Source organism: Psittacula echo (assembly GCF_963264785.1).
Source record: "Psittacula echo genome assembly, chromosome: 7".
In the NCBI taxonomy this organism is placed as follows: Eukaryota; Metazoa; Chordata; class Aves; order Psittaciformes; family Psittacidae; genus Psittacula; species Psittacula echo.
The window spans coordinates 1,567,802-1,592,394 of record NC_137740.1 but is presented as its reverse complement, the minus strand read 5'-3'; the positions used below and the strand labels follow the sequence as shown (position 1 = coordinate 1,592,394).

The 24,593-nt window shown below is 41.6% G+C and overlaps 1 protein-coding gene across 4 annotated transcripts in view; it reads left to right on the top strand.

Annotated features, from left to right (window-relative positions):
• The window catches only part of LRRC7 (leucine rich repeat containing 7), a gene marked incomplete at its 3' end in the record, with an annotated part of 94,702 nt that overhangs the window by 22,915 nt on the left and 47,194 nt on the right, over window positions 1-24,593 (top strand). For all 4 annotated transcript variants that reach the window (XM_080623262.1, XM_080623261.1, XM_080623260.1 and 1 more), the window contains exons 6-9: window positions 11,076-11,139; window positions 16,014-16,088; window positions 18,218-18,362; window positions 20,223-20,295. In XM_080623262.1, the coding sequence (XP_080479388.1) occupies window positions 11,076-11,139; window positions 16,014-16,088; window positions 18,218-18,362; window positions 20,223-20,295 (357 nt within the window). The remainder of the gene's footprint in view (window positions 1-11,075; window positions 11,140-16,013; window positions 16,089-18,217; window positions 18,363-20,222; window positions 20,296-24,593) is intronic.

Genomic DNA, 24,593 nt, shown 5'->3' with positions numbered 1-24,593 from the left:
GAAGAGGCCTTAGAGTTCATCCAGTTCCAGCCCTCTGCCACAGGCAGGGACACCTTCCACTATAGCAGGATGCTCCAAGCCCCATGCAACCTGGCCTTGAACACTGAAGGGATGGGGCAGCCACAGCTTCTCTGAGCACCCTGTGCAGAATTTGCTGAATAAAAGTGATGCCATTAACCTGATGTAAAAAGCACTTTTGTGACTTAAGAACGTTGATCCCCTTGGCTACAATCACATTTATGTTTCTAAGATCCTGAAAACTTCCGAAATCCTGGTTTAGGAAGTAGATTTGCAAACATTGCAGGCTGGCTTAAGTGTGTTGAAGTCAGTGGAACACTTTACAGCAGCTGAGAATCTGTCCACGGGCATCTAAATGCAGGTTTGAAAGCCTGGCTTTAGGCTGCTGCTGTCTGAAATGCTGTTCCGCTTCCCTTCTCACTTACTATGAAGATGTAAGCTCTTTCCCACACTTTGACATTCCAAATATTTTCATCATTCTTGGTGACCTGTTTTCTTCAAATACCAACTCTGGCTGAGTTTATTAAATCATATTCCACAAGACTTACTATTTTGGCACTACATTAGTAAAATATTGCCAATATTTTAATAAGCAACTACTATTAAATACTGTCCCTTCAGGCTTTTTGAACTGAATGTATTTGCTGCCAAGAGGAGATGCAGGAAAATGTATTATATTGTTTTCATGTTGTAAGAATGCTTTTTCAGCATACACGGTGGGTCAAGGTGGTTGGAGAAACTGCCTTCATTATTCATGTCTGAAGGCAGGGGTGGCATTTTTTCAGCTGTATCTCCAGTAAGGGACACCCTGGGGGAAGGTGCAGCTGGAATCACAGTGAACAGACACAGAGCTGCTTCTGCCAGCTCGGATCATCCTCACATTGCTCAAGCTGCAATTAGTGCTTCTTATCTGGTGGTGTTCATGCTGCATAGTTTTAATGTGTCAGATGGGTAAAGGGAAGACGCAGCAGAAAACACGTCTAGGCCTGTTTCATACACCAAGTATTTTATATTATCACTTATTTGCTTCCTTACAATTTCCAGTTAACAAATGCAAAGGTGATTTCTTTCTTCAGGAGGGTTTCTGTCTGCTCATTAGGACGGATTTCAGATAAAGACTTCATAGCACAAAGTGGCGGGAGGGGAGAACATTTATAACATGGAGAATCATCCAAACTCACTCTCATTTTGTTCTTAAATATCCCAGAACAGCAGGAGCTAAACCCTCCCAGGATTCCCTCTCACTGGTATTAATGAGGTCTGGTTTGGTTCCACTTACACTTTGTGCTCTGCTTTCCTGGTTTATGGTGTGCAAGGAAACCACTTGTTATGCTCAGAACACCCTAAGTCAGCATCCTTTTAATTTTACTTGATTTAAAATAAAGTATCTACAGAGTAAAACTGCCTGCACACAGCCCGGACTGGGAGGAATTCAATAGAAGATGATTGCTGGAATGCACTGAGAACAGGATGGGGTTTTACCTGCCCTCACTGTTGGAGACCTTTTCTTTTCCCCAGCTGGAACAGGAGACCGCTCAAAGCACACGTTTCTCTGCTGCAGAGCTGCTGCAGCGCTGACTTGCACACAAGTCACACCTCCCCTGAGTGCCTGTACTCCCTGAGCTGTGTATCCCTCTCCTGTGTTACCTCTGAGGTATGGCTCAGCCTGATGCCCTGGGACAGCACATTTGTCCTTTAGCGAGCTGTTGGAGTAGGGATGGATGAGCCAACACTGTGCCCTTGTGGCCAGGAAGGCCAATGGCATCCTGGGGTGTATTAGAAGGGGGGTGGTCAGTAGGTCGAGAGAGGTCCTCCTTCCCCTCTACTCTGCCCTGGTGAGACCGCATCTGGAATATTGTGTCCAGTTCTGGGCCCCTCAGTTCAAGAAGGACAGGGACCTGCTGGAGAGAGTCCAGCGCAGGGCGACAAAGATGATGAAGGGAGTGGAGCATCTCCCTTATGAGGAAAGGCTGAGGGAGCTGGGTCTCTATAGTTTGGAGAAGAGGAGACTGAGGGGTGACCTTATTAGTGTATATAAATATATAAAGGGGGAGTGTCACGAGGATGGAGCCAGGCTCTTCTCAGTGGCAAACAATGATAGGACAAGGGGTAATGGGTACAAACTGGAACACAAGAGGTTCCACTTAAACTTGAGAAGAAACTTCTTCTCAGTGAGGGTGACAGAACACTGGAACAGGCTGCCCAGGGAGGTTGTGGAGTCTCCTTCTCTGGAGACATTCAAAACCCGCCTGGACACATTCCTGTGTAACCTTACCTAGGTGTTCCTGCTCTGGCAGGGGGATTGGACTAGATGATCTTTTGAGGTCCCTTCCAATCTCTAGCATACTGTGATACTGTGTGCTGAGCTAAACACCCATGGAATGATGATTGCAGTTGTTGCCATCCTTATCAAAGTGAGGAGCAGTGCCTGCAGCCGCTGCAGGTGGTTTATTTATGTCATCAGGAAAATGATCAAGCAAAACTGGATGCCTCCCAACTGCTTATGTTCTTACACCTATAAAATGTGATTGACAATGACTTTTGAAAACTGCAGAATGCGGATGTCTGAGGAAATCACAGTGGTCATAGGTTCTTCAGCAGTCACATCTTCCTGTAGCTGGTCAGCGAGGTCTTTTATGAGCTATTAACCTTTGTATTTCCTATTGACATACGTTTGTAGACTGTGTTATATCCAATATTTATGCCCTGTAGCCATGTTTTTAGCATGTGTGGCTTTTCCATCCTTTGCCCATTTCAGTGTGTGGCAACAGAGATCCTCTAGGTCTTACAAACTGTACTTCTACAGCTAAAACTGCTGGAGATCACCTATGAAGCAATCAGCCATTCTTCAGAGATGGTATAGCTACATAAAGATACTTTACATGTGACAACAGGGGTTGTCCTTCTGGGTTTTCATTTTCTGAGATGCTCCTTGCCATCTCTGACTGCTTCCATCCTTCTTCCCAGTTAATATGTACTTAGTTACTGAGTCATGACATTTTTCATCTCAAATTCCTCCTTGTCTTTGTCTAGCACATTCGCGTTTTGTTTCTCTGGCTTTCCCTTTAGAAATAATCCTGGTTTTGATAGTGTTTGTGATGTCTTTAGGTCATATTTTGGTAGGAAGAGTAATCAAAAGGACTGCTAAGTTAGAAATCTGTGTTGAGAGTAAAATTCTTTTGTTTTTTGGGCTATCTGATTCAGTTAACTTTTAGTCATTGGATATTCAGTAACACCATTTGAACTTGCTTCATCCTGTTAATTAGTTCAGCATCTTAAGTTTGGTCTTCTTCCTGCTCTCTGGCAAAGTAAATGGGAAAACAGGGCCCATACTGCATTTTCAGTCTCTCTTTAATTTCTGTTCATTCATTCCGTGCAAAACTAGTACATGGGGGGATAAAGCATGTGCTGAATTCTTTAGGGATTTGAATAACATATGGTGTATCCTGCTGAAACATGACTTATTTTTAGTCAGCTTTTAGTAGTGGGAAACATCGAGACTGCTTCTCCTCCATCTTCAAGGTGGTGGAGACCCAGATCCCAAGTGCTACTCATTTTGCATTGATTTAGTGATATGATTGAGTTGGTCAGCACTGCTGTGGCTGGTTCCTTTCCACTGTATTATTACCCCATAAACAAAATATAAGTTGCCAAATACCTTATTTACCAAATACTGAACCTTTAAAGCAAAAGCACAAGGTGGCCTTTGTGGCAGTGAATGGTGCAGTCACCCTGCTCAGTTCTGGTGGGTCCCTAATTATTGAATAGGGGCGTCTGCCCCAGAACACGGAGCAGTTTGTGCTCTCAGTATGTCTCCTCTGTTACTGATACGCTGTGTTTCTCTGCCCACATGCAGACAAATTACAGCAAAATCCTTAATCTCAGCAGAACCACATCTGCTTTAATAGATGGGAATTTGCCTCCAAGGTTTAGTGACTGCTGGGGGGTGTTTACCCTGGGACTCACACTGCGCTCAGGGAGTATTATCTATTATAATATATATTGCTTCTGCTGGTACTTTGACTGCTTTTAACTAGATATACTTCAAAATATTACTACCTTGAATTTTTCATCTTCAAGTTGTCCACTGAAATCAGCATTTTACGGTAGATATGAGGTTAAGAAGCACACATTACTTTCTGGAAAAGGGGCTGTAGTTAAGTTGAGGCCATTTAATCCTGCAAGGGGGCACATAACTCCTTATTACGTTATGGATGGCAATCCTCTAGAGTTTTCTGATGTGAGCATTATGAAATAGAAAACACCACACGCTAGGTGGTAATTTTCAGTTTTCTATATCAAAGGATCCTTCAGGAAGTGATCATAAATGGGATACTTAAGGGTCACGCTGTGAATGTGTACATGGGGGATGAAATTGCTCCAGTATTCCAGAAAACAGTCATAAGATTCTCTACAGAAGTACCATATGCATCATGCACTGATCATCGCACCAATTACTCCATCCCAGCCCATTCTCCTGCTCTTACACAGCAGCAGCAATAGCTGTGTTCTGCTGATGTATGTAATCAGTTAGGCAGAAGTGGATCTGAACCAAGATTCCCAATGTTCTTCCCCAAAGCTCTGAAAAGTGTGTTGGGAGAGAAATCTGTGTGTGAATGAGGGTCAAAACTGTGAAGATATCACCTTTTTCTGCCACCTGTTGAGCAAACTGTTCCATCTGTGGAATGGTTCATAACTGGGTCCTGAACTAAGGGATTAATTCTAGGGATCTGATGGCTTTCCAGCAGAAACAAGGCTGAAGGGAATTTAGGCTCCTGTGTGGAAGGCAGTGTTTGAACTCATGGTGTGGTTTTAAAATCTTTACACTTTGCACACGAGCATTTTTTTCCCCAAATGAGGTGTCCCTGTGTTTTTCTTATGACTGAATCACACAAGAGCTTGATTTCCAGCTTCTGTGTAAAGGACCCTTGTCCGTGTGGCACCAGAAGTGGCAGCGTGAAGAACACCAGCATGAGTAGACTGTGCGGAGGTAGTTCTCCCAGACTATATTATGATACCAAAGAACTCTGGTACACAAAGGCTGATGGAGGCTGCCTGTTAGTCCCGGAGGGTTTGATCTGAGTGAGCACGCTGGGTGGTTTCCCCTATGCTCAACCCAAGGAACGCTGTGTACAACCCAACATGTTGCACGGCAGTGTTGCTGTGCAGACTCTGCTCCTCACTTCTCTCTGTGTTAGTTAATAAGACCTTCCGAGAGTAACACTGCCACAACTGACCAATAAAGAGCTGCTGGAGTTACTTGGTCTTCAGACACAGAACTGCTTTGGGCATCATTCTGGGGTCTCTGCTATATTCTCTGATTTGTGCATTGATGCTGCGGTTCTTCAGTCCTTAAGCTCTTCAATACAGTTAAAAGTTGAAATGGATATTGAGAGTTTAAGACAGATAGGCATTAGGATATATATTATGTACACAATTTTAGATACTTGCTCTGTTACATACTTCAGTCCATGTGTAATAGTATTTTGTATCCTCAAACTCAGTTTTTAAGCACACTCTGTTATTTCGAAGCTTGTATAATATGTAGGTTTAATACTTTATGACAGATTAATATATACTTTTCACCCTTCACTTCACACTGTACATGTTTTATATTCCAGAAACTCTATGAATTATTTTGAGATTTACGTGACTCTATCATGTAATGCTTTAGCCCTGGCTGAGATTTAACTGCTCTGCAACAGGGATACTACTAACATTAAGTATTAATAGCACAATGTAACTTCCAAACTGATTCATTAATGAATTTTAAGGTACATTGCAAGGTTTAAAATACTGAAACTGGAAGAGACTCCTGGATGTGATGTTTTAATGACTTGGAAATAAAGGAGACTGTGTACAACAGAAGTGTGAGAAGATGCTATTTGAAGTGAACACAGCAGTCAGTACGTGCTAGCAGCATATTTGCCTTTATTTGCTTTTCATTTCTTCAGAAAATAATGGTATCCATTTACTCTGAACTCAGATGAAAATGCAGTTGTGTGTGTTGCTGCCCAGGACACAGTGTGTAACTGCTGTAACTTCCTCAGTCCTCCTTTAGAAGTACACCATGTGAGAAGCAGGCATTGATTGAGTAGCAGTGTCATACTGTACTTACCCTGGTGTAAATCTAGTTGTGTCTGATACAGCGGCGTCTCACTCCTGAGTTTTTACCTATTAGAGATGTTTGTGTTATTTATGAATACAGTTCGTATGTGGGAATAATGCAGATGTGGCTAGAAGTTTGTGATTGAAGGTTTGGATAAACCTGCACGTCATCATCACCTCCTGTCTGTCAGAAAGCTGGCCAGGGGTTTGATGGGAATACCATGATTTCTTTAACAGAATTTATGGCAGTTGACTTGTTTGTTCTGGCAGAATCTGTAAAGCCAAGGCATGTTCCTAGTTATTTGAAGTGTTTGCAATGTGTAGATAAGTATCTTCTAAATAAGGCAGCAAAAACAAACATGAAAAACATGAGAAAGTTGTATTAGGCAGTGTATGTGATTACCATGACTTGTAATGAATGCCAATGAGCTGTATCATGGGAGTTATGCTTTATGGTGTGTGAATGTTGTAAAACTGTCGTGAACAAGGTTCATTTTCACACAGTATGTAGTCATCTCTCTAAGTAACCTGGGCTGATTTTCATGCGTTTGTAGGGCTTTGAGAACCATGTTCCATTATTGTGTGTAAAATACTCAAAAAATTATACCCCTTATTGTGAACCGACCATGAGGTCCAGTTCAATAGCCCTGAATCACTGTTGTTCAGCCTGGAGAAGAGAAGGCTCCTGAAGGGGAGACCTTAGAGCAGCTCCAGTGCCTAAAGAGGCTGCAGGAAAGCTGGAGAGGGGCTTGGGACAAGGGCCTGTAGGGACAGGCCAAGGGGAATGGCTTGAACCTGCCAGAGGGGAGACTGAGATGAGCTCTTAGGCAGAAGCTCTTCCCTGTGAGGGTGCTGAGGCGCTGGCCCAGGGTGCCCAGAGAAGCTGTGGCTGCCCCATCCCTGGCAGTGTTCAAGGCCAGGTTGGACACAGGGGCTTGGAGCAAGCTGCTCCAGTGGAAGGTGTCCCTGCCCGTGGCAGAGGTTGGAGCTGGAGGAGCTTTAAGGTCCCTTCCAACACAAACCAGGCTGGGGTTCTGTGATTTTTGTCTGTGTAACTCCTGCAGTTCCTTATGAATCAAAGAATAGACTGAATGCAATATGGATAAAGATTTATGTGAAATTTTGGGCTGCAGGTTTTATTATTGCATTAGTTACCTTACATTACATCATTTAAACAGTGAATATTTAACTGAGCATCCCCCATAATTGCACCTGTCCTGTTCCACCTTTATAAAATGACCCTACATAAAAAAAATTATAATGAATCTTTCCATAAGAAAAATATAATTAATTACATGAAAGAGATAAAAATATCACCGGTTAATGAAAAATGTCAGATACTATTCCCCTGTGTGCCTTTGGCAGTGTGATTTATCTTTGATCTAGTACCAGGCAGCCAAAATTAATCTGCCCCCATACAAATGGTTGAGTTTCTGATGGAAATTACACGAAGTGGTATTTAGAAGTTGGCTACAGTGGTACAAACCAAACCTTCTAAAGCAGAAGCCTTGCTCAAAGGTAGAACACAGTGTGACATCCACAAGTCTTCACTGACTTAATTGTAACTTTGATTATTATTAATTTTTGAAGAGTTTCAGAGTTTTGCATTTCGAAATACATGATTCTGGCTCTGTGTAAAGAGTGATTTCATGTGTGAACGACAATGGGCACTGCTGTTCAGGCATTTCCACTCTAGTGCTTGAGGTTTAGGATCACTTCCATGAGGGCATGGGGAACTGTCATCACTAGAAGCCTTTATAGACTTTAACGCAGAATGCATAGTCCTGCCTGAGAGAAAGCTGTGTACCAGCTATTAAAAACATGCATCACGTTTCCTGGTTTATACTTGTGAAAGCTCTGTGCATTGTGTGTGTACAGTTAATATAACTGGAGAAACTTGGAACATCTGCATGTGTAATGGGCTATAAACTTGCAGTGCTCCCAGGCTGGAATGTGTTTCTGGTGTGTTTTAAACAAAAATACTCTGATTTCCCAAACAGTAACTGGTAAATTGTGGATAAGTAAAAGTTGAATTGTTTTTAGGAAGCTCTGGAGGCCGGGCTTGGCAACGCTCACTGCCACGGAGTGCACACAGGAGTAAAGGGTTCTCCTACAGTCAGTGAGATTCTGCATGGTAACCAGCGGGCCCATAGTCAATGCTTTTGCAGTTACAAGTGTAGTTACTTACTCCATGGAGTTCAATTAATTTTCATATCTGTGTGTGATATTTACAACTTGTATCTAAGTGTCAGAAGTCTGAACTAGAAAACAACAAACCAGTTGGGACAGTGGTGAAAGGTTTAGGAGGAGTAAGTTGGACAAAAGGTAGATGTTTTAGGGATATATGTGTTACTAAGGAGAACAGGAGGGTAGATGGGCTGGTTTGAGTGTGTTGCAGATTAATACTTAGCTGTTGTCTGGGTGTGTAACATCTCACTCAGCTTTTGCAAAGCGTTTCCAAAGAGAAGTGCAGTGCATTTGAGCACCAGAGAGGTTAAAAACATTTTTCACTATTACTTTAGTGGAGATTATAATATAAAATAGAATCATTTGGGGGAGAGTGTGAACGTTCGCTTTGTGCAGGTGACTTCGTTGTCTGTCTGCATCATCCTCCTCTGCTGTGCTGCTGGAACGCTCAGTTATCTTGCCTGGCTCCCACCCTCCCAGATGCTGCTGCAGACCAAGTGCTTGCCAGTGAAAGAGAAGATGTTTTCAGTTTTCCGTCTGGTTTTATAACAGGAATAAATAAATGCCGTAAAAACAAAAATGTAGTAAGAAGCAGGTTGGGAATTGGGGAGCATGAATCAAGATTTATAGTGCTAAAATGGTCTGGGTAGAGTATATAGAAATGTATATGTATAAATTCAGGCTGAGAAAGTTGGGGCTGTTCAGGCTGCGGAAGAGAAGCTGCGTGGAGACCTCAGAGCAGCCTTCCAGTGTCTGAAGGGGGCCTACAAGGATGCTGGGGAGGGACTCTTCATCAGGGACTGTAGTGACAGGACAAGGGGTAACGGGTTCAAACTGAAACAGGGGAAGTTTAGATTGGATCTAAGGAAGAAATTCTTTCCTGAGAGGGTGGTGAGGCACTGGAATGGGTTGCCCAGGGAGGTTGTGAATGCTCCATCCTTGGCGGTGTTCAAGGCCAGGTTGGATGAGGCCTTGGGTGACCTGGTTTAGTGTGAGGTGTCCCTGCCCATGACAGGGGGGTTGGAACTGGATGATCTCAAGGTCCTTTCCAACCGTAACTATTCTATGATTCTATGATCTGATCACAGCTCTATTGATAAATATTGTCTCAGAGAAGCACCAGGATCAACCCCTCCATGCTCTAGGCTTAAACTACAACCCTGTGATTTGTACCTTATAACCAAAAGGTTGTTGTTGCTTTTTCACTTCAGTTTAACCCAGGTGCTCAGCCCTTGCGAGCCGTGTGGGAAGCTCCCTTTCATTTTAGCAAACAAGTAAAAAGTATCTGTTGCTCTCTTGTCTCAAAAGGATCTGTGAACATTGATCAAATAGGTTGGAAGATATATTGGAAAAGAGTGGGGCAGGAAAAACAAAAGTATAAATAAACCATGTGCAACCACGAATATGACATAGGAGAGCTGTCAGAAAGCATTAAAAAGCAAAGTTATCGTGAATTCATGTTAGGGTGAGTGTCAGCATAGTAAGATGAAATGATTCTGGAAGTACACTGTGACTGTTTCTAGATGTTCCCAAAACACCAACTGATCAGCGGGAATAACACAGTTGCTAAATAGATTTCAGAGACTTGGTAGCAAACTGAGATGGGGCAAAACTGGACAAGAAAAGAGCAATAATGGGCAAATAGAAAAGTGACCATCGAGAAGAATGTTTCAGAAAGCCCGATAGGTTAGAACAGGCGCGCAGTAACACAGAAGGCACCAAAGAAATCAGTAAGGTTCTATCAGAAGGGATTTCTCAGTCCTTAGGCAGATAGCTCACCACTGAACCAGAAAGGCAGCTTCTCTGTACAGATCATTACTCTCTGTAAAGTACACATCTGATGCCTGATCTTAGCTGGTGAGCCCAAGATCCATTCCTTGAAGATGCACTGGAAGTGAAGAAGTGCAGCAGGTCACTCAGCATGACCTGAGTCTGCTTAGTTAAAGAAATCCAATGAAATATGTAACTTCTTCACCTTAAGGGCAGATTATTTGTTTATCTACATGGGGTTTTATTTTACTAACGTGTCTAACAACAAGTCCTTCACTGTTATTGAAGAACAGCACATCTGTTTCTGTGACTTCTTTTTCCTATCTTAGAAAACTAAAAGGAAACTTTGATTGTCATGAATGTGCAGCAGTGTTCTGTAGCCAGCCCCAGCAAAGCCCCGTTTCCCCCTAATTTCAGTGTTCAAACAGGGCTGTGTTTTTAGCCACAGCGTCTTTGATAATCAGTTTTACTTCTGCTACAAATTGCAGGTTGGTATTTTAGATCACGTCAATTAAGTCTATGCTAATCTTTGATTAGGAGCAACTCTGATTACTTCAGAAAGCCTCTGAACCCACTGCTGCAGTTAATGCTAAATTACACTGTTATTTTTATCCTCTTTTTCCACGACCACAATCCAGTGTGGTGGTCAGAGTGTATTGGCCTAGCAGGGCTTAAAGAGAAATTAGAGGTAATACCCTGTTCCAGTGTTGTTCATGCAAACAAAAGCAGTAATTCATTAAATTGAACTTGAGGGAAGCCACATTACCTCTTGGAAGGGGTCCTGGCTAAGTTTCAAGCTAACTCAAGCTAAGTTGCAGGAGCTATAGATAATGCTTTTAGAATGGAGTATATTGTTCTCATTTGCATCTGCATCAAACTGATGGCATTCTTCTTGCAATAACAGTATCAGTTGAGCTTTGGTTTATCTGACCTATCTGATTGACATTTTGCAAGTAAAAATTTCACCTTGGATATTTCCTCATCTCTTTCAGGTCGATGCACAAACTGACTCAGCTGGAGAGGCTTGATCTGGGCAATAATGAATTCTCTGAACTGGTAAGAAGTGCATGAGTCCTTAATTGGAAGCCTGTGTGGTTTGAGTGCTCAGTGTGTGGGGAATTAAACCTTTACTTAAAGGCATTATTGTAGTGTAGCCAAGTGTGATGGCCACGTTTCCTTGTAGAAAGAAGACTTAGCATAGTTCATGAGGTGAATGCTGGTAACAGAATGTGCTTCATCTGTGTCAGGCTTCTGCAGTTCAGATCATTGAATCATAGAATCATAGAATAGTTAGGGTTGGAAAGGACCTTAAGATCAAGGTGATGATTCTCTGAGCTGGTTGCTATTGCTGGAGTACTTCAGTGTGGGGTGACCTGATGATCCCAGTGTAAATGCTTGTCATTACGTAGTGATTTCTTAGTATCTGTCATTATATCTTGCAAATATTGGAAATTGCCATTAGCAGGAGTAAATTTTGGACTCCAAAAGCAGTTCTGTCCCTACCTCACCTCTGAGATGAGAACTGGGTTCCCTGAGATTTAACAGCTTTCGGGAGTTTTGTCTACTGTCAGTATAGAAAACAAATGGGTTGCTGTTCCCTTTAGGTATGTTTCTACTGCACCTATAGGAGTTGACACTCGTCAGAAACAGTGTGAGGGTGTTTAAACTGTCTTAAAATGTGCCTGTTTTTAAGGAAAGCTCACTGATTTCACCTGAAGGAGCTGTAAATCTGCTAAAAGAACGTAAAGCTTAGAAAACTGGTGCCTTGTCTGTTGAGAGCAATCACTACTTGGGCTGTTCAGGACTTGCTCTTGTACGACAACAAATGAACACTGTGACACTCACTGTTGCACTGATGGTGATGGAGATTAATGCCTGTGTGTTCCTTACCCACCACCAGCCTGTCCAGTGGCTAGGAAACCCTGTGAGCTCAATGACCTTTTCCTTCAGAACCACAGAAATAAAGCCAGTGCTGCTGAATCAGGAGTTACAGTTTTAGGAGGGTGATAGTTCCTGTAGCTTTAATTAAAATGAGGGTAATTTCACTTTAAACAACTTTTGAAAGTTCAGCCCAGAAAGCAACCGTACCCTGGGCTGCATCAAGAGCAGCGTGACCAGCAGGTCGAAGGAGGTGATCCTGCCCCTCTGCTCTGCTCTCGTGAGACCTCACTTGGAGCATTGTGTGCAGTTCTGGTGTCCTCAACATCAAAAGGACATGGAACTGTTGGAACAAGTCCAGAGGAGGCCACGAGGATGATCAGGGGCTGGAGCACCTCCTGTATGGAGACAGGCTGAGAAAGTTGGGGCTGTTCAGCCTGGAGAAGAGAAGCTGCATGGAGACCTCAGAGCAGCTTCCAGTATCTGAAGGGGGCCTACAAGGATGCTGGGGAGGGACTCTTCATCAGGGACTGTAGTGACAGGACAAGGGGTAACGGGTTCAAACTGAAACAGGGGAAGTTTAGATTGGATCTAAGGAAGAAATTCTTTACTGAGAGGGTGGTGAGGCACTGGAATGGGTTGCCCAGGGAGGTTGTGAATGCTCCATCCTTGGCGGTGTTCAAGGCCAGGTTGGATGAGGCCTTGGGTGGCCTGGTTTAGTGTGGGGTGTCCCTGCCCATGGCAGGGGGGTTGGAACTGGATGATCTTAAGGTCCTTTCCTACCCTAACTATTCTATGATTCTATGATTCTATCTAACAGTAGAAAGCTGTAGTAAAGTGTTTACATCTGGTTTATAGGCAGTGCGCTATCTTCTTCCATTATAGTTATAACCCCATTAACATTAACTAGTTTATACAGCTGGGTAGGAGATTGATTTGTTTAACTCAGAGTTTTAATTAAAGATAGAAATCTTTTGCATAGTTAAATAGAATAAAACTTTCAGAAGTGGCATTTGGAATTTTGATTGTAAGAAAAAATATATATTGTATATATATTATTATATAAATATTTTATACATTTTTTATATATATATATATGCTTTCTGAATTCAGAGTGTGTCCTCTTCAGGGGTAGTCTTTGTTTTAAATGACTTCAACATCATTCTATATTTTTTCATTGCACCATACTGTCACCTAAGAGAGATCAGTCAGGACCTGGTGGCCTCATTCTGCTGTGAAGCCCAGACTCCGTGGACTGAGTCATTTTTCAGGAAGCTGGTACAGCAGTGTATGAACTGGAGTCAAATGCCACAAACAAAATGGGCAAAGAGGCAAGGGCACTGCATGAATCTGCAGAAATGTCGTAAGAAAAGTGGTACTAGATTAAAGGAAAAAGGATGGAAGGGTCCTGTTTTCCTGCATTCTCAAAACCTGATTTGGGCTTCAATAGAAGCTTTCTTCTTATTGGAGGAAAACACTACCTAGAACTCCAGGCTTGTTCAGCCTGGAGAAGAGAAGGCTCCAGGGAGACCTTGAGCAGCCTGCTCTAGTGGAAGGTGTCCCTTCCCATGGCAGCAGGTTGGAACTGGATGAGCTTTAAGATCCCTTCCAACCTAAACCATTTTATGAGCTACGGTGTTGTGAAAGAGCTGAGTTTCTGCAACAGTTCCTTTCTTGACCATTGAAGTCCCTCCCTTTGCACTGGAAGACTCAATGCTCTCCATACAGACAAACTGGAGCAATGGGCATGGGGTTAAGAATAAAGGCAATTGCAAAAATGAAGTAATTCTGCTCATTCATTTTCTGGAAATAAGATTATACAACTCATGGGCAAGGCATGCGTTCCGAAAATAGAAATTGGCACTTCCAAAATAGAAACCATATTCAAAAGGTTTAATGTAATCAAGGAAGGGAAGAGCAAATCTGTGTCCCAGGTCTCCAGGAAAACTGAAGCATTAAATCACAAGGTAGAGACAAGGTTTTGAGATCTCCCACTCTCTGAAGTGTCAAAAAATGGCACTGGGCAAAGGATAAACAGCAATTGCAGGATCCGAAGGGAGGGGGAAGGCTGGGGTGGCTCTTCCCAGAGTTTCCAGAGTCTGCTGTCCAGCAGCAAGGCTTCAGGAGAAATTGTGAAAGAAAATAGATAAAGGGAGGGAGAAAAGGAAGAGGAAAGAGGACACAAGGTAATATACTTCTATCAAAGATTCCTGTCAGTCTTCAATTCAGACTTGATACTGGGAGGTGTTTCTATACTAAGAGGGTGCTTGAACCCTGGTACAGGAGAGGTGGTTCATGCCCCAGGCCTGTCAGTGATGAGGAGGTATTTGACAATGACCATAATAATATCCTTTAAGTTCTGGTCAGCTCTGAATTGGTCAGGCAGTTGGACTGCATGATTGTTATAACTCCCTGAAATAGTCTATTGTATTCTATTTCTATTCTAGTCTATTCTAGTTATATTCCATTCCTATTCTCATTCCATTTGTAGCAATCTATGTGGAAAATGAGAATACTCTCCACAAATGCATCAGCAGAAGCATTTCTAACACAGACCAATAAGTTTTTAATATCACTTACCAAACCTTCAGTGAGATCTCATCTGGATTATGGTGCCATAATACTATACCATAATGCATGGCATGCCATAAGAATGCTCAAGACATTTCCAATCACACTGTAATATGTGCAACATAGGAGTAGTCTGTTGCCTTTGGGAAGAGTGTCTGTCTAATGAGAGGGATTTAAAAGAAAATTGAAGTTGAGAGAGGAATTGTGGCTTTGTGCAATAACCTCAGTCAGTGAACCCCCTGGAGGAACAGAGACATGGACCATCGCAGGAACAAACAGTATTAAATGACCAGTAATCAGTTCGGCCTAGAAATCAGAAGTGGGTTTAAGCACTGAAGGACAACAACATTTCAATAGAAGCAGGCAAGGCAAAATAAATGATCTTTAAACTATTGACTTATCATTTTTTAATAGAAGCAGATTAGGTGACAACACAGGAAACTGAGGGACTGAGCTCTCCAGGTGGGCAGGTTCTTTCTGTACTGTGTGACTTGGAAACTCATATTTCCTATGGAATTACATCCTTCCAAGGAACTTAGGCCATAGCAGATAATCAGAGCTCTCTCTGAAGGTCATGCGGTGCTAGACACTTGTTTCTAGCTGTGTTAGAATAATTCCAGTGCAATAGTACTACACACTTATAAATGGTAGAATCTGAGTTAGAGCAAAGGAAATATTTCATATCAGTTTCTGGCAAAGAAAGACCTCTGCAACTTTGCAGCTAAGGCACATTGAAAGTCTTGGATTATTGGGAAAAGAATGTTTCATGAAAAAGGAAACTGCTGCTGAGGCTGAAACCCAGAAGTATTGTGACCTGATAGCTCCTGATTTCACAGCTGTAATGAGTGAGAAATGATTTTGGGAACTGCCTTTTGCAGCTTCTCTCACTGACATCCTGGAGTGTTGAAATGAATAAAGCATCTTAGATTAAAGTTCAAGATTGTCATTTTAAGGCTTTATCATTGCATACCACTGTTTTAACCACCAAAAATGACATTTGCAGCCATCAAATCACACATAAATGCAGTTTTCACCCAAACCCAAGGAAGTTTTCAGCAGCATGACTCTGTTCAGCTACCATGACTCGTGCAAAAGGCAGTTTCACATGTGCTGCAGGATGAGCTTTGCTCTTTCTTTCTCATGCATTGTACCTGAAGCTGCACAGTTATCACTTCTCTTACTTGCCTTGTTCCTGCTGCCAATAGACTGTTTTAGAACAGGAACTTCTGAGTTGTTCTCACTCTTCATTTCTGTTCCGAATCTTCTTAAATATTACAGGTTTTGAAAAGAGTAACAGTGCTTAAATGGAATGAAACGAGGATGTTGTTCATGTCATTAACTGTCTGAAAGTCTGATGTGGGCTATAAAAATTAAAAGAAGGTGAAGAGGGAATCCTTTTTTAAAAGACAATATTGATTTCTATTTAACCACAAAAGCAGTGATTTATTTAACTGTCCCTAACACTGAATTCTTTTCCTCAGCCTGAGGTTCTCGAACAAATACAGAATCTAAAGGAGTTGTGGATGGACAACAATTCCTTGCAAGTACTACCTGGGGTATGAACATTTATTTTATGTAATTAAATGATTGTGTGATACAATGAACTATTTACCTTGCAGTGAACAACTGCACGTGCATTTGCTTGGATGGGTACATATTCCTGGTTCACATAGTCATTAATTAGTATCAAGACATAAGTCTCATCTGAGCCATTCGTATGAAAAGCTTTTCAATGTTGTGTTATTACATGATATTGGCTAAGTAGGGATGTGCCTGGCTTGTTTAAGCCTTGGGTGGTTTTCTTTGTGAGGGGTCATTGCTTCTTGCACATCACCGTGTGTAAATTAGCCCTTCTGTAAAAACCCATGTGAGTTTTACAAAGAAGAGGAAATATTAAGTAATCTAAATAAGCTTAAAAATAACAGATGGTAGACACAGATTGAAGTAAGCTAAAAGCAGTTCTGAGGCAGGGGCACAGGATGTGTTTCTCTAGAAAACACTCCATTTATAAATGGAACAAAAGGCATTTTACAATGCAAACATTATGGTCATGGTTATCTGTCAGTGCTGCTTCTGAGGCATTGCTACTCACCATAGAACTTTGATTTTCAACTTTTATTGTCATGAATTGATTGAGATTGTCACTCTAAAATCCCTACGGTGATTGTGGCTGGAGAGGGGGCTCCCCATCGTTAGGGTTTTAACACACAGGTGACAACAGATCATGGGTTTCACGCACTAATGCTCCTTATTGCTGCAGGGAGAATGTAGAACTAGATCTACCACTGACGTGTGGAGGTGTTGGAAGAAGTACCATCTCCTCTTTCACCTTTGAACATCTGTGAATCAAAATACACTGTTTTTCATTGAGCAGTGACTGGGTTTTGTCTTAACTAGGTTACATTCGGGTTTTATTCTGTGCTAAGCAGATGTTTGCATGGAAAATTGTAATTTTCAGTCTCTGTCCAAATCTCCACTATGAGGGCTGTCAATGCAAAGAAAAGCTGATGTGGAAACCACTTCTTGTTACTGAAACCAGCTGGAGATCAAGAACTGAAATAGTGCAGTATCGCTGCGGCACTGTAACCGAGCAGAAGGAATAGCAGATCCACAAGAGAGCGTGGGCACAAACATTTTAACCGTTGTTCTGTTTCTTTCCCCTTCACAATGGAATGGGTTGATGCATCCAGTGCTAAAACGTGTTCCAAAAACAGTCCTGCTGAGCTGCCAGAATCCCTGGAGAGGGTCCTTAGAGGTGAAAAAGTTCAAGGAGATCGTGGACCTGAATCCCAAGGAGCATAATTATTTCAGTGAAGAATTCATGTTTCCTGAATCTCTTCCTAGTAGATCCTAGATGACGTTTTATGAAAGCCTTCCTCACAACAAGAGGTTTAAAGCAGTTAATATTAGCCTTATATTTGGCTTTTAAAAATAGAAATGCAATGCCAAGTAGTAATTGATTTTAAGATCTAGAGATTTGCCAGGTTTCCAGTGTGGATAATTCAGGTTTTTAAATAGTCTGTGCTAGAAACAACGATCGTGTTCAACTATTAAAATAAGTATACTGGCGAAGGCTGGGTGAAAAGGAGATTTTCCCTTTACACAACACTCAGCTAGGATTAAAGATAAGATGAAACTGCCTCTGTAGAAGCAGAGATAATTCCTGTCCTGTTGCTCATTGATGGTCTAGCTACAGATAAACACTTATTCACAAACATGTACCATGGCGGTTAACCCCTCATAGTTGAACTGTGAATGTCTAAAGTCTAGTTTTAGGTTCTATAAAATTCAGAGAATCAGTTTGATGCAAAAGAGCTTTACCTGCATGTCCAGCCTTAGTGCTCTTCAAGACTGCTGAATAGATGTGACTTGTGAGTAAATATCCTTGTATCTGTGTCCAGATGAAGAAATAATAGGGCTGAATGAGAGCTCAAACCTTGCACAGATGTAATGGATTTGGAACACATTATTTAGCTTGGCATGTGTTGTTTAGTCTGGTATGGTTGCTTTTGCAGTTGTTGGGACAGGAGGGGTGTTGGACCACCACTCGTACCGTGGCAGTGAAATAAAAGGCTGCTGAGATAACTGTATTACCATGTATTACCATTGCTTGTCTTTAATTGAACTTAGAAGCTGGCATGCAGTGTCTATCTGTTCAAGTAACGCTTTGTAACATGCTATTAAGTCTATAGGGAAGTTAAAACAGCTCGTGTACCTGGATGTGTCAAAAAACAGGATAGAAACTGTGGATTTGGACATATCAGGATGTGAAGGACTTGAAGATCTCCTGTTGTCATCCAATATGTTGCAGCAACTGCCAGACTCCATAGGTGAGAAAAGCTGAGGATTTCTTGTAATCTTTTACAGTTGAGGATGTAATTTATATCTTTTTTTGGAGGTGATTGTGAGACTTCATAATAGCTGGAACAAGAACTGCCATTAAATTCTGAAGGAGTCGGAAACATCTCTGTCTGGACCATCCATGAAGACCATTTTGTAAAGTCAGGGAAAAAGTCCCTGGTTAGAAGGAACTGATTATTCTGCTTTGCTATTTTAAAGAGAATAAGCAAAGAAAGATATAATTGAGCTGATCTGAATTGGAAAGTAAGTGTAATAGTGATTATGTTAGCAGCAAGAAACTCTGGAAGGAAATTGCTGCTCTTAGTTACAGTAGTGCGATTCCATATGAGAGCATTAAACAAAGAAATAATTCAAACTACTGGTTTTCTTTTGTGACTATATTGCATGCACAGAATTTCTGAATTATTTAGGGTAGACAGAAGTTCTGGAAGCTGAATGGTTGTAGGTGTCTTACTCTGTATATCTGCATGTTTCATATTGGTCTTGATCCCTTGTATTTTCTTTGGCAACACTTGAAGTCTTTCTTCTACTGCTTCCAGCTGATGAGCCACTAAATCATTATCATCATCATGTTTTTCACCTTCCTAAGTGTGTCCCTTTAAACATGAACTCTTAAATTCCCCAGTCTTAGTCAAGACTCCCAATAGTATTGCTAGGTAATGTTCCTGTGCTACGGGAATGGTGTTAGATGCCTTTTACAGCTCTTTTCCATCTTGGTCTTCTACATTGCACCCTAAATTCCAGAGGTTTTGCTTTATGTGGGTTTCTAATGTGCATATGCAGATTGGTTTTTAGAGGAGATTTAGCTCCTGAATAAATGTGTACTCTTTGAATTATACATTCTTGCAATTGTATATATTCAGTCCTCATTTCCAAATTCTCATTACTCAATAGTAATAGATTTAACAGAAGTAAAGCAAAAGCAAGCATTTTAATACTACATTTTCTAGCATCCCTTTTAATGATACTTTTCATTTGCTTCAGTTTTCATACATTTTTTCTGTATTAGTGATTAATTTATATTATTCCCAACATTAATTGCAAATAATAATTTAAAACCTGCTATTTCAGTGCAGAATTCTTTCAGGAGGAAAAACAGGTTCTGAAGTGTTAATAACCTCCAGAAGGTGGAAATCTGTTTCAAGCTCTGTTTCTAGCACTGTGATGCAATGTTTTTCCCATTTTTTCTGTCTTTGTTATTGTTTTCTGCAGTTTTGCCTTGATAAAGCGGAAGTTTCATTCCCTTCTTGGTAAATGTTACCCAGTTATGCATCTGCTTACACTTGGACGTGTAAAAACTCTTTTAACGATAAGAATGAACTGCAGATGCCAATACAGTCAGGATAGATTCTGGTTTTCAGTCAGATTCCAGTCTTCTGTCTGTACTCACATATTGTGAAGCTTTATAAATGCAGCATTAACTTTAGATGCTTTGCCTCATGTCCTGTTATGACCTGAGCACCTTTTAATCGAGGCAACAGGACTTGAATTCAATAGAAACATTAATAGATAAGCAGAAATACAGCTCTTGCTGCACAGATAGGATCCTGGTCTTTCTTTTTTACAGGTTTTTTAGACTCCAGGAATACATTTAACATTTCGCTTGCAGTTCAGCTTAACGTTTAATCAGTGCTTCAGTTTGATGACACACATTGACAATGGGACAAGAATGTGGCTGCGCACTATCCCATATACATGTGTTTTCTAAACTGTAGATCAGGGTTAGTCAGCATTAGAAATCACTGTTTCTTGAAGGATATGGGGGATTACAGAAAGTAAAGATCAATGTGAAATGTTTTGCTGTTACTTCTTCCTTCCCTGTTTTGCAGGGCTGTTGAAGAGGCTCACAACTTTGAAAGTAGATGACAATCAGCTTACAATTCTGCCAAATGCAATTGGAAAGTGAGTATAAGTCTCATGATTTTCAGCATTAAGGAAAATGTGTTTTCCCTTCTGCTTGTGGAATGTGGGAGTTTGAAAATGAAAGATAAGACAAAGATGTATTGAATTATAACTTAGAAATGTGTGCCTAACACCAGTTTATCGCATTTAGATTTGGCACAACACTATTACTTCTGTGGACTCAGACTGCTGTAAGTGATCAGAAGATGAAATGTATCTCATTTTCCAAGGAAAAGAACAAAGATGTTTTGCTGTATGAATCACTCACAATTTAGATGATTAGAGCAGGAAAAGTGGAAGAACCAGAGGGATTTGGGGGAATACGTCTGTTCCCATAGCAACAGCCAGGCCTCGATGCTGAGTAGAAAATGGCTGTAAACCTCCTGTGTATGGAGATCTCCTCAAGTATTGAAGCAGCAGAAATGAAAAAGTCATGAGCGTTTCATAGGTGTGTGTGCATCAAAGTGTGGCAGTGTCCTGTCAGTAATCTTACTATGAAAAGCACTAATGATGCCGGTTAGCTACTGTTTTGTCAGATATTACATGATCACTGGTGCAGAATTCAAGCTTGTACTGCTGTGTGGTGAGCTTATTGCTAAATGAAACCTCCAATTTGCTGTAAAACTCAAGGTGGGTGTAAGTGTGTCTCTGAGCATGGAAATAGGTGATTCTTTATGAAGTTACACACTGCACATATCCCTCTCTAGCAGCCCATACCTTTAACGTCGATATGTTTGTAAGACGCCTCTTCCTCTACATGTTTTACTTCTGAAATGCAATAAACTGATATTTGGGGGAAAAAATCAGAATACCTGAGCACTGGCTGCCTTCTACAAGTAGAGCACTGCCGATTGCATCATCCCTTTGCACCAGCAGGAACATTCCTGCAGAAGAGAGAACAGAGCTCAGCCTAAGGAAGGATTGTCAGCCTGGCACAACTGAACATGTGGTTATGCCATTTATACCAGCAGTGGAAGTGGGCATCAGAGGGCAAGTTGCACTCAGGCTCTGCCTTTGCTTCCAGCACAAAAGTTGGTCTCTCTTCAGCAGGTTGTAACTCAACAAATGGTTTTGTTAGAAGTAGTTTTCTTAAGCCAGGTCTGGTTGGAGGCTCCCAAAATTAACACCTAGAAAGCTTTGTTTAGGCTTGTCCAGAAACACAACAGTACAGCGAGGTCTGTAGAACAGAAATGATTTCTAACCTGCATAGCCATGCTTTACTACTCCTGCACCCATCTTCTAGTACCAATTTCAATAATAATTGAGTTGTTGGTGTACCATTTGGTAAAACAAATCCAGATTTATGAACTATTACAACTATAGCAACTGAAAGCTCAGGTTGGAATTACCATGCTGTACTTCCTGCAATGTCTGTAGATTTATGGGGTATTCATGGAAAGCATTAAAAATCAGTTATATGAATCACAAAAGGGCAAACCTTTGCTGTGCAAACCATGCTGTAGCAATAAATCCTGATAGGCAGTGAAAGCTCAGGAGGCTCAGAGCTGTGCTGGACACTGCAGAAAGGTTGATGTAATGGCCAACATTAGTTATTTGGGGGAAAATTGTTAAAAAGTTTTCAAACCTTTCTTATTTATTGAATTACTCAAATTAAAGGGGAAGCCCTCCTTTTTTTTAACCTTATATATGTTTATTCGTCATGGAGCTTTAATTGCAGTTGTAAAGACACATAGTGCTGCTCCAAATGGAGTATATGCGAAGCACTAGGCTAATCAGGTAATATTATCACATTAGTTTTGAGTGATACTTTTCAATGAAGTACTTTCATTTAATGAGGACAATGTCTCCCACACGAGAATGAATTTCCTTTCTCTGACTCATCCATTTGGATGGTTTCCTACTGGGTCTCTTTCTCCTAAATGATAGTGGTAGTCAGTACCCACTGCAGGGTACATTGTTGTCACACAAAGATTAGCAAGGTGAAGGAGGGAACTCTCCCTCCAGGGACCAGTTTCCTGATGAGACACAAAGCACTTTGCCACTGTCAGAGTCAATGTTGCTCATAGGGAACCACTCATTTTTGGCAGTCTTGTTCAAAGGGCAAGCCTTTAAATGTAAGCAGCGTTTAGAGTTTGAGCCTGTAAGATACTATGCACGGTAGACCTAAAATTCTACCTCAGATCAGGGGATTCCAAGTTGGACACAGACTGGAGATTTTACCTACAGGACCTGGTGAAGAAATGTCCCTACTTCCCCATGGTGGGTGGGAGGGTGTCACAAGGGAAGTCACAACCCAGCCATAGGTAATGGTGCAGCAGGTCAAGAGCCAGAATGCAGTTAGATAAGTGCTTTGTGTATGTGTCTAGGCTGTACCATATTTGACAGCACCAGATGCCGCAAGTGAAAGAGCAAACTTGTATTCCCAAGTCTGCAAAATTGCTTTTGCCTGATGTTGGATAAGTAGTGAGTGCAACTAAGGATTTAGGCTGCTTTGGCAGTCACCTGGGTACTGTGGCTGTTGGGAGAAAAGGTCTGTGACTGCATGGAATGGGGCTGACATGGATTGGAGCTACCCTTTGGTCCATGGCGGTCATCATTCTCCATGGATCCCTCTCTGCTCCTCTGTCTAAAGATATTCCTCATCTACATTAGTGTATGTCCTGTGACCTGCCTCATTTCAGTGGGTGCCAGACTGAACAGCAGGTCCATGTCTGATTTTAGTCTGCCTTTAAACCTGTCAAGAATGATCTGAATTTAGCCCAAGAAGACAATAAGGTTAATGGTATTTAGCTAAATTAGCATTGTTGGAATTATAGCTGCTATTGTCAACTTACTTTCATGCACAATCCATGATGAATGAAAAACCACTTTCTGAAGTGCATATTTTCTTAGCCATGGTAGTTACCGGGATAAAATCCAGTTTCACGCTGGTCGGTTTTGTGGCCACCTTCATTTGCTTGCTCATTCCATCAGGAAGGCAAGAAGCTGAGAATGTCTGTGCCAGACAATTCCCTTCGCATAGAATTCTGTTGTCTGATGAAGTTGTTCTTCACTGCCAGGGAAACTGCTCCAGTTAGAGCTCAGCATGTCTGAGTTTCTCATCGCCATTGGAAGATGATAGTTCTCAATTAGCTTATCTGTTTTCAAGCTCTTCTTCTTGTGTCATCATCAATAGAAGTTAAAACGTGTGTCTCAGAATGTACCAAGCTTTCCAGCTGGACTTCCTCCTGTCGAGCACACATCCTGTATGAAGTAGGTAAATGTGACGGACTTTTGCCTTTACTGGAATTGTTTTGTATCTCCATTGAAATAAACTGTGGTGGGTACAAAGCTTTATTAAAGAAAAGCTAAACCCAAAACCTGGCAGAGCTTTTGGATATGTTCCATGCATCTCTTTCACTAAGCACTGTGGCTTTTCAGCCTATTGAAATACAGCAATTAGAGGCAAGTTCTGAGAATTCCCTGCTAGGAGAAGCTACTTCTGCTTTCCTGGTTCCGAAAGTTTGAAAGCCGAAAGTCCTTTTTCTAAATTAAGAAGCTGGAATAAAGGTAAATGAGAGATGCAGCAAAGGCCCAGTCCTGCAGCTGTGACCCATTGAAATCTGAGTGAGCAAAGGTGAACTTTGCATCAGATCTACCAAAACGTTTGGAAAAATCCCAGACAATCTTTTGGGCACGGAGTCCCATTGTCAGTGCACAGGGGGGTGGCAAACACCGAGGAGGAAATAGTTGCTGGCCATTTAGCCTTGCTATTAATTACAGCACTTGAAAGAGAAAAGGCAGTATATGTGGAGCAGAAAAATGGGGGCAGAAGCAAGGAATGATGGCATTTGTGATGGGCCACCAAACTTGTATTCTGTGAGCTGAAGCAGCAGTGCAGCATTCATTTGAAGAAATTTTATATCCAGCCTAAGTTTTTAAGATTCAGAGTATTTATATATGTGTGTGTGTGTATGGTCAGAATATATATGTAATATGTCTGTATTTCATATATATGTGTATATATATAGTGAATATATAATAGATCTCTTAATCAGGGCCTGTAGGGACAGGCCAAGGGGAATGGCTTTAACCTGCCAGAGGGGAGACTGAGATGAGCTCTTAGGCAGAAGCTCTTCCCTGTGAGGGTGCTGAGGCGCTGGCCCAGGGTGCCCAGAGAAGCTGTGGCTGCCCCATCCCTGGCAGTGTTCAAGGCCAGGTTGGACACAGGGGCTTGGAGCAAGCTGCTCCAGTGGAAGGGGTCCCTGCCTGTGGCAGGGGTTGGAGCTGGATGAGCTTTAAGCATCCTTCTACACAAACCATTCCGTGGTTCTATAACATGTATTGCATATATATAT